Source organism: Gavialis gangeticus, unplaced genomic scaffold (assembly GCF_001723915.1).
Source record: "Gavialis gangeticus isolate Ggan-Ray unplaced genomic scaffold, GavGan_comp1, whole genome shotgun sequence".
Lineage (NCBI taxonomy): Eukaryota > Metazoa > Chordata > Crocodylia > Gavialidae > Gavialis > Gavialis gangeticus.
The window spans coordinates 56,054,118-56,064,942 of NW_017729031.1; the positions used below are offsets into that span (position 1 = coordinate 56,054,118).

Sequence of the window (10,825 nt, forward strand, 5' to 3'; positions counted from 1 at the left end):
GCCTCCAGCTGCCAGCGCCCCCCACCCCGCTCCGCTCCCAAGCCCTACCTGCCAACCATGGAAAGTGGCAGCTGCTACAGCCTGAGCAGAGCAGGAGCCCAACTCCCCCTGATCTCCACAGGCAGCATGGCTTGAGCAGAGCACATGGCAGGCGCGGCTGTGAGCTGGTGGCTGCAGGCTCAGGGCTCCCCACCTTCTGCCCTCCCCCTGGGGCCTCCATGGCCCAGCAGGTGGGACCCAGCACAGCAGGACAGAGCCAGGCAGGGAGTCTTGGTGCTACCCGCAGAAGCCCTGTGTTGCTGTGGCAAAGTGCCACCTGCCCACCTAGCAGCAGTGGGTGCACAACTCCATGCCACCATTCCTGCTACTGCCAGGCAGGCAGGAGGCACCTTGCCGTGGTGGGGCAGGGCTCCCAGCAATAGCACTGAGCCTTCCTGCCCCTCTCCCTGCTGCACCAGGTCCTGCCCACTGGGCCATGGAGGCCCCAGGGGGAGGGTAGAAGGTGGGAGCCCTGAGCCTGCAATCGGCAGCTGGCATCTGCTCCTGCCCCACATACAAATCTGGGGGCCACGTACCCTCCATGCCTCACCCCACCCCTCCCTCGAGTGCATGCAGTGGCAGGGAACCACCCCCCCTCCCCAAATAAGCCACCTATGACTCTCTCCCACTCCCCAGCCAGGCCCCGCAGCTGCACATTCCTGTCTCAGGCCCCACGCACCACCCCAGCTGGGCAGCACCCCCAGCCCTGCCCAACTCCCTCCCTCCCTCCCAATGGGGGCCTCAATCCCCTTCGCCCCCCAGACTTATCTGAGCAGAGCTGAGGGAGCTACTCTCCATGCTACCTGGCTGCCACTGCATGATTGCTTTCATCTGGCTCCCTTGGCAGGCTGGAACTCTGCCAGCCTGCCAAGGGAAACCCAGTTTTCTGCTTACGTGTATTGCCAGGATTTCTGGGGACCCAATCAACAGTTCTTTGTGCTGCAGTCAGCTGACTCACTCTGATATGCTCTCCCAATGAATTGGAAGGAATTGTCTGTACTTCTGGGCATATGAAGGGAAACTGGAACACAATGGAAGACTGTGTGTACTCAAGTAATTTAGCCATGTCCTCTCTGTAAGAGGAGCAGGTTACCAGCCTAAGTGCAAGCAACACCCAGGAGCTAACGCACTCTCCTGCTTCCCTGGCTAGGCCAACAAACCTGGGTTGAAAGTAGTGCTGTTAATTAAACACAGTTAATGTGGGCGATTAATGCATTAATTGTTGTTTGCATTAATTTTTTTAATGCGTTAATCGTTCATGTGATTTTGGAACCCACGCCTGGTTACTACTGCCTCTGGGCCGCCCCGCAGGGCAGCAGGCGCAGCACAGAGGACTGCAGGGCAGTCCAAGTGCAGGCTTCAGGTGGCTGCAGCAGAGTGGAGAGGGGTGCATACAGACAGACACGCAGCTGCAGCCTGCAAGCAGCCAGGAACACAGCCCAGCAGCATGTGGAGCAGTGCCCAACAGGCAAGTCTGTGAAGGGGAAGGGGTGTGGGGCATGGGAAAGCAGATCAAGGCCCCCGTGGTGAGGAAGGAAGTGGGGCAGAGGCAGGGACTGTGGTGAATGAAGCCCTAGAGCCACGGCGGGTTGTGGGACAGAGCTGCGGGCGGCTCCATCCAGGGGCACAGGGGGGCTCCTGCTGCTGCGCACACCCCAGGAGAGGTATGGCAGGCATATGCCTCCCAGATTTGTGGCTAGGGCTCTGCACTCAGCTGCCTTTGCCCCCGGGAGCTACATACTGGCTGCACTGCATCCTCTGCCTGCCTGGTGGTAGGAGGCACAGCATGGCGTCATGTGGCTCCTGGGGCAATGGTAGCAGCGCACAGCGCCTAACATGCAGCAGCAGCCCACCTCTACCCCACACACAAATCAAGGAGACACGTGCCCCCGTGCCTGCCCTGAACGTTTGCACAGCAGTGGGAGCAGCCTCCCACCCCCTCCTCCCTCCACCCCCCGGTACCCCTGAACAAGCCACCTGCAGCTCTGTCCCACTACCAGCCCTAGGGCCCCATTCGCCTCTGCCTCTGCCCCACTCTCCGCCTCACCCTGGGGGCCTCCAACTGCCCTCCATGCCCCTTCCCCCCCCCACACACACACACATACACCTGCTGGGCAGTGTGTGTGTGTGTGTGTCTGCCCCAAACTCTCAAGCCACAGCCCGCCCCCAGCTCTGCTGCTGCCCCAAACTCCGAATCCAGAGTAACCCCACATCTTACAAGGGTATGTGGGAACCCCCCTCCCTGGGCTCCAAACCCTACACACACCACCCACACTCACCCCACACCCACCCTGACCCATACATAGTACCTGCATAATTTTGCATTACTTTGAGTTTTTCTGTGTATAACTTTGAGTTTTTAGCCATATGATTAAAATTGTCATTAATTGTGACTAATATTTTTAATAGTGCAACTAATCACAATCAGATTTATCAAATTGTTTGACAGTCCTAGTTTAAAGCACTACCAGACTCAAGTGGTGGGAAGTTTTTGCGTGTCTATGGAAGGAATGTTAAGGGCAATAACAGCCTAAGTTATCTGGGTGGTGGGGACACATCTTAACTGGGCTACAAATGTGGAAATTTAATGCTGTATACAGAGCATGTCAGGTAAGGATTTCTGATTCAGAATCCAGCCAGTGGGAAAGGTAAGGTGTGCTTCAGCCCCAAAGAGATTTTCAAGGCAGAGAAGTAGCTTCACTGGAACACACAGGTGAGGTTCCCTGCAAGGCAGTTGACAGCCCCTGTGAAAAGAGCGACAAAGAACTACCATTAAAAACAGTACGTGTGAAACTTCAAGAGCATCAAAGAGAGCATCTCATTCAGGAGATCAGTTAGTGGTGGTTCCCCTGAGGTTATGAGATGGCTGCTTGCCACATGAGGCAAGGACGCAGGTGCACTTCCTGCAAAATAGTTTATAGTAGATAGAGCCCCAGATTCAAGTCATGAGGCTATTCTGCTTAGATGTATGAAGTGTGTTTCACATCCAAAAATTAGTGAGAACATAGGAAACCAAATATAGTATAGTATCAAGAAACTACAAATAAACATACTTTCAAATTATGATTTGAAAAAGGAAAGCTAAAAATAAGCAGAAAGCTGTTCACATCCTCTTTCTATAGGAAGGTTCATCTCTGACTGCAGACAGAGAGTTGTCTGCCATGGCAGTTTCAGTCAGACTTCAACAGGAAAGGTACTTCCCTTCTTATATTTGACATAAAGTTGAAGTAATTTAAATCCTTTAGGATTCAATGAAACCCTTGGGAAGGATACAATTACTAGAGGGAATGGGGAAAACTTGCCATCATACCCCAAGGAGGGAAAGTATCTACTTTATGGAGAGGGGACCGCAGTAGATGAGACCTTTGCAGACTTCCCATAGTAGAAGTTTAGTTAACGTTTCTAGTAAAAGGCACAGGATTTGTGACACAGGACTTCTTCCCTCAGGAAGCCAGCAATAAGAAGAGACAGGAAGCTGAAGCCCTCTGCTATGGCTATTCACATTTCAATTGAGTTTACTCAGCCTGTCAGGCTTGTGACATTTTTGTGAAGCAGTTTCTGAGCACATATCATTTAAATCTCTTCTGAACAAAGCTACTTAAGCTTCACTCTGTATGCCAGTGTGGATTTTCAGCCAAAGCTGTGGCCTTTAATAAAGGAAATGCAGTGCTGTACCCTACAGCAAAAGATCAGGCGTCCCTCAACTCACAGAGTTTTTAGTTAAAGCAACATAATAAAAGATTTATTACACGCGACACCTCTTACACTAGCAGACTTGATTTTCAGAAGTGCTTCAGTTTTCAGTGCTAAGAGATTCTGCTGAGACCCAGTTTCTATCAGTTTTTCCATCTTTGCAAGAAAAAAATCCAGTCCTTCCCCACTAAAATAGGTCTGTGTAGCTTGATATGCACTGCAGCTCATGAAGTTGTAAGCTCTTGAATATATAGGAAGATTGCTTGTGTAAAATATATGCAGAATCATATTTAAAATACATTTCCTCCCCCTTTTACCTGCTTTCTCTCATTTGACTTCATTATAATTATTGTATTTTCCTGTATTAACATATTTATACTTTGATTATTAAGGCTATGGCAGGAAGGCTTTCTGAAGTTTTTTTGTAACATGATGCAAAGGTGGCTAGACTCCAAATTAGTGTGTTCTTGTTATACCATTGTAGCCCCACTCAAAAACAATATATCTAGCTCTTTTCTACTTCTAGTGGGCCTCATCAAATGTATTGATCCCATAGGAGGACAGCTGTCTTGATGGGTTATATTTTCTCTCTGATATAGCTGGGTCTTGGCCTGAAGATCAGAACCACCACTTTCTGTTGGCAACACAAATTACTCAGGTACAGGGAAATACAGTAATTCATTTGAGAAGTAATGAATGCTTGAATAAAAAAGGCGAGATTCTCATCCAAGAGTAACAAGCAGGTTCCTAATCAGATGAGACCAAAGGCAGTATTTTCCCCACCTGATGCTAGTGGATCATTTAGGTTTAATGATCCCACTTTTAATGGGGTGGAGCAAATAACATAAGGGAGGAGAGTGTCCTGACTACTTTTTTTTACAAAGTTTCTCTGTTCTATCCAGCATCCTTCCAGTATTGTTGAAATTGAACGCAAGACAGCTGCTTTTTATCCAGGAGGTGATCTTTGCAGGCATCGGGGTATAATTGTTTGTTGTGTAGAAAAATGTGATCTATAGCTGGGTGTCATTGGTGCATTCTTGGCAGTGAATATCTTGCCATATTTAAGCAGTTGAAGAGATGGGGAGACAGATTTGATTACTGTCAGATCCTGAAGGTGAGGAACTTCGGGGGCAATGAAAAATTGTCCACCTCCCCTCTTTGGGTCCTGCTGGAGCTATTGTGGCATTTCCCTATCTGCTTCAGCTATGGCATGCATATGGGTCGGCAGCATCATATGGTCAAGCAGAAATATAGAAATATAATCTATTTCTAGGAAAAGCCTGCCATAGGGACTGATAGTCATCATCTTGTGCCCTGAACTAGAACCAGATTGTTAAGCATACAGGACGTTGGCAAATGTCAATAGTGTAACTAAGGCAGCTGCCCTAGGTGTTGACTTGGGAGGAGTTGGAAGACAGCAGCTGTAGCTGTAGCTGCATGATACAATCATGAAGCGTGGCAGCAACTGGAAGCTTTCCCATGTGCATCAGCTGCCCTGGGTGCTTGGCTGCATTGTTATGCCTCTGGCAGATACCACCTATGCTGGAACCTGGTTGCCCTTGATGTTGCTAGAAATAGTAGTTTATATTCTAATAATAGGTAAGAACTGAAGAAAAGTGTCTTTATCTACTTTTCAGAGGATCTAGTGAACAACAGGAAAATTGAGAGTTTTTTTTTCTCCGCAGAAAAAGATTATTTCACTTAGCAGAGACTTTCACTGTGAACAAGGATTGTGTACTTGTTTTGCAGCAAGTATCTTGAATATTTTTTACAGGCTTCTGCAGCCATAATATCGTATATGATGGGATCAAACCATCAGGAGTCATTTCTGGTCTTCTTTTGAGTTTACTCCTCACATCTGCTCTGTAAAACAGGATGTGGACTACTCAAGTTAACAGCTACTGCTTAGATCCAATGTTTGGATTATGCAAGCTAGATTGATTATCCAATGTACTATTTAAACAACTAAACCATTTCGAAAAGCTGTGCCAGCTGTGATCTGATGGACAGACTGCAAAGGGACAGCATGTAGTGGACGGGTGGGCAATTATTTTGGGCAGAGGGCTGTTTACTGAGTTTCAGCCAGCCATCGAGAGCCGCATGACAGGCAGCCTGGGCTGCATTTTGCCCACCCCTGATGTAATGTGTGTGGGGTAGTGGTGGTGGGGAGGTTCTGTTACTGCAGTGATATAATTCTCTAGGAAGGTTTAGAGCTCTTGGGGTGCATCTACATGTTGCTGTATGGTGACTTTGCTACAGTGCTGTGCTTTGCTACTTCCTTTTGGAAGTACTAAAAACCAATGCAGTGTGGATGGTTACTGCATTATGCGCATGGAGCACAGTTAGATTTTGCCACTATGTTGCTATAGCAGCACATTATACCAGGAGAGTGCACTACTACAGCAACATAGCAGCCAATCATGTAGACCCATGTGATCCCTACATCGCTATAGTGTGCCATATGACGACAAAGCGTATCACTTTCCAGAGAGGTGCTTCTCCCTCTCTACTCGGCATTAGTGAGGCTGCAACTGGAGTACTATGTCCAGTTTTGGGCACTGCACTTCAAGAAGGATGTGGACAAGCTCAAGAAAGTGCAGAGAAGGGCCAACCACATGATCAAAGGCCTGGAGGACAGGCCCTCTGAGGAGATGTTCTGGGAACTGGGCTTGTTCAGTCTGAGCAAAAGGAAGCTGAGAGGTGACTTTATAGCCACCTACAAGTATGTCAGAGGGGAGCACCAAGATCTGGGGGAGCGATTCTTTAGGAAGGTACCCCTTGAGAAAACGAGGACCAATGGGCACAAACTAACAGAGGGAAGATTTAGACTGGACATGAGAGGGAATTTCTTCTCCGTGAGGGTAACCAGAACCTGGAACACACTCCCAGCAGAGGTGGTGCAGTCACCATCCTTGGAGGTGTTCAAGAGGAGGCTGAATAAGCACCTCATTGAGCTAATTTGAGCTCATCAACCTCCTGCCTATGGCAGGGGACCAGAATTGATCTTCCATGTCCCTTCTGGTACACTGCTTCTATGTTGCCATAGGGCGACATGTCAGTGTGCCTTTGGTGGATGGATTTGGATCCAGAATGATTAGAGGGGTAATGTAGGTGTAAGTAGTACCTTGGGAAGAAGTTACCTATAGTACTGCATGTGAGGTCACTATAAAGTTGTAATAGATTGTTAACACCCTAGCTTTTCAGTGGATGGTTTGCTCTCATAAAGCAGGCTGAAAAAAACAGAGCTTTCTGTATGCACAAGTCATTTTGAGAACTTCCTATGTCTCACTTTTTTCATAACTGTAGGCCACATAGCACAGGTGGTTCATGTGGACAGTTACCTTGTTATATGAACTTGGCTCACCTTGTTCTTGACTTCTGTAGCAGGTCTCTAGACTTCTTTACAATGAGCACTATGGAATAAACTCTCAAGGCTGATAGTGAAATAACAGAAGTAGCAATCAAATAACAGAATTAGACGGGATGAAAAAACACTGGAAAAGAGGGAGCAAAGCTACCTTGGTGGGCAGATAGACTGCTTGTTTTAATGGGTATTTTCCATTTCTAATCTCCATGATTCACACTACCAAATAATTGATACATTAAATAATATTATTCTGAATATTGTACAGCCTATAGTTACTTTATGGTGCCCGGGAGTGGAGAATGATGTGACTGGTATGTTGGATTTATTTCATATGTGGATGTAATATACCATATTCACTTGAATCCAAGATGAAGTTTTTTTATCCCATTTAACATGTGGGGAAGCCCCTCATCTTGGATTCAAGTACAAGTAGAGGGGTAAGCATCTGCTGTGGCTCTGATTCCAGCCCAGACCCAAACTTAGTGCCACAGCTTCTGCCCCCTGCCTCTGCCTCCACCTCCCCCATGTCTGTCCCCAATCACTGCTGCCACTTACCTTCCATTGTGGCTTCAGGCCCACTGCTGCCCAGGGCATGGAGCACATGTTTGCTCTGGCCCCTGCCACCACCACTGCCACTGTTGCATGGCTGGATGAGAGTGGGACCTGTGCTCTGTGCTCCAGTCTAGAGCCATGACAGAGGATAAGTAGCTGGGGATGGAGTGGGGCAAAGGCTGTGGGGGATAGAGGCAATGGCAGGAGGATAGAGGCTGTTGGGGGGAGGTACCAAGGGAGGGGAGGCAAGTGGTGGTGGGTACAGGTGCCAGGAGATGCAGGTATTGGGTGGTAGGTGTCAAGGAGTGCTGGTGGTGGGGGGGAGTTGTGGTGGTAAGGACAGGAAGCAAGAAGCAGGGGTCAAACCACTTCTCACTCATGTCCTGCCCTTCTACTACCTGCCCCCGACTACTTTTTGCCCAACTGCAGCAGTGATAAGGATGAATTTAAGATGACCCTCTAATAATTAAATTCTAGATAGGGAAAATTATAACAAATTTATAAATTTTCCCTGTCTAGAATCTAATTCTAAGTGAGTCATCTTAAATTCAAAGTAATTTGGATTTGCGTAAATATGGTAATACAATATCTATTATATACTATATAATAGATATGTACATAATATGTACGTACAGCAATTACTCCTTAAATAGAGTCCTTACCTCAGATCTTCATTAAGCAGGAATGCTGTGTCTCATCAGTTCAAACCACATGATTCTTATCTCTGTTTCTATTTCAGGTGTTGACAGTCAGTGGATGCAGACTCTGAGAATGCATCATATAGCTAAAAGCACTTCACTTCAGCACTCAAGACCCCACAGTCCCACTACAGTAACCCATTTTCTACCATACCTTCAGAACCAAGATTCCTATGCTGCTGCTGTAAGACGGACACGAACTCCCATCAACTATCAGTTTACATCTATAAATCATTCTAGAAATTCATCTCCAGTCTCATATGGATTGACAAGAAACCTGTCATCTCTACATATTAATTCAAAGGGTAGTAGTACATCTAGTACAGCTTCTGATACCCCTTCAGAAAGGGACAAATCTGCAGGCAAAAACAGGAATAGTTACCATGGCGGTGACTCTCACAGTTCATCCATAAATGGAAGATACAGTGGACAAACTCCTCCTGTAGCATCTAAAAACTCTGGAAAAGTAAACAGGACTCCGCAGCCAACACTGAATCCATCAAGGTCATACAGCCGCAAAAATAACACATACAATCCCCGTAAGTCCATACCAGGTATGCCTTCAAAAACTGAAAGTGATCCTAAAGCAAAAGAAGAAGAGAGTAAAGTTAGTGAAGGTGGATGGATAAAAGTACAACATTCCAAGAAATCTCACAGACAGAGTACTGGCAAAACAAATAAGGAGAGATCCAAGGGAACCTGGCAAGGACGGAGAATATTCTGAGGAAGCAGTTTTCTGATATTTCCTTAGTAGCATAATTAAAAGCGGGCAGCTGAGGAGCACTGGCACTGATTATGTGGGGAGTGTCGGAATGGAGGCAGGGAGCACTGGACGTGGTAGGGGGCCATGCTTGGCATGGGCTCGCTCAAGCTCTAGGTTCTGGGAAGGCAGGTGTCCCCATGTCAGCCTTATTTTCCCTTCCCTTGCTGCGTGGCCAACAGCTACTGCATTAACCTTGTTCAGCTGCCGCCAAATTAAGGCTTTTACATACAAATCAGTGGCAGCTATAAAAGGGTGAAATTTACAGCTGTTGTAACAGTAGCATCTCCTATGGGGAGACAAAGTGAGGCTGATGAAGGGACTCCACACACCTGTCCCCACAGCAGGAACCTCCAGTCCCTGGATAAGCCTGCACCATAGCAGGTAAGATTTTGCCCACTTACCCCACCTTTGTTCTCCAGTGCTCAGTAGATGCTCCCCCCTGCCCCCCAGCACTTTGTTCAAGGCACAAAAATAGGTAGCTCTACCTCTATTTGTAGAGGGTTTTTCCTGCTTTGTATTTAACAGAATATTTTGTTCAAAGAGTATACAAAGATCCACTTTTATTGAAATATACTCACCATTTGTACATAGCCTTTAATTAAAGATCCTACCTTGCACTGAGACCACAGCCATGCCCAGAACTGGCATTAGTCGCGAAGAACACCAGCCAATGACAACACTAGGTGGCAATAAATTGTTTTTGTTCAAATTTCAGTGAACTGTGGCTGAATTTTCCTTCTGTCCCTTGTCTGCTCATGTCCTTGGTTGGGGTGGGTGCCCATTACATTTGCTTTCTATGTCAGTAGAAATTAAGACACAGCTGGATATCATGACAAAAAGTTATTCAGTTCGTTCATGCTATGTTCTGCTGCTATAACTGCCATTGGACTCAGTTAATTCTCTGTACGCCAAGAATGGCCTTGATTTTCAAAAAGAGAAATGCTTCTTTTATTTCTCCTTTTGGTCTTCTCCCAATCTGCCATCTATAAATAGAAATGTTTCACCTCTCCCTTTAAAGCACAGTTACCACGAAATAGCATTTTGTAACAAATGCATTTGTCATAAACCGATGCAAAAAATGTGACAGTTTTTAGGAAAGAGAGACGATGCTTTATTAAGTTAGATCTAATCCTCTTGAGGTCTATGATAATGTTTATCCCTGTGCAGCAGGCATTTTTAATTGCATTTTAAATGTAGCCAAACTGCTGGGTTTTGTCTTTCAGTCTTCAGGTGGTAAATGAAGGTCAGCAAACTTTGTGATTAATATAGTCTGTAATTCCATCGAGAACGAAGACACAACTGCAAACAGGCTTCTCTTCACAAAGTTTCTTGTTGACCTTTTAACTCAACTTTGATTTCATGCACTCAAACAAAGTTCAGATTTCCCAAGATGCAAAAAAATGAAAGGAGCACAGCCCAAACAGTGACAGTGCAAGAGACAAGCTGAGGAGTTTTAAATTAGTGATGATTGAGTAAAACTCTAAGGCCCTTGGCAGACAATAAAAGGATCCTGTGATTGGGATCTGAGGAATCGTGTGCCTGCTCTCAAAAACTGCATGTTGTGCTGTCCCAAACATGCATGGCAGGATACATGATTTTTAGAAGATAAAATACCTCAGATCCCAATTGCAATGACTGCCAACATGGGAAGCCTGGCAGAGGGAATTCCACACTCCTATACACCAGCACTAGTCCCCTGATATTTAGCCGCAA

At 46.4% G+C, this 10,825-nt stretch overlaps 1 protein-coding gene across 2 annotated transcripts in view; it reads left to right on the plus strand.

The window, feature by feature from the left end:
* Positions 1-9,951, plus strand: part of MAP3K20 (mitogen-activated protein kinase kinase kinase 20) — a 153,026-nt gene extending 143,075 nt beyond the window's left edge. For both annotated transcript variants that reach the window (XM_019522936.1, XM_019522935.1), the window contains exon 20: positions 8,391-9,951. In XM_019522936.1, the coding sequence (XP_019378481.1) occupies positions 8,391-9,073 (683 nt within the window). In that variant the 3' untranslated portion in view covers positions 9,074-9,951. The remainder of the gene's footprint in view (positions 1-8,390) is intronic.
* The last annotated feature ends 874 nt before the right edge of the window (positions 9,952-10,825 follow it).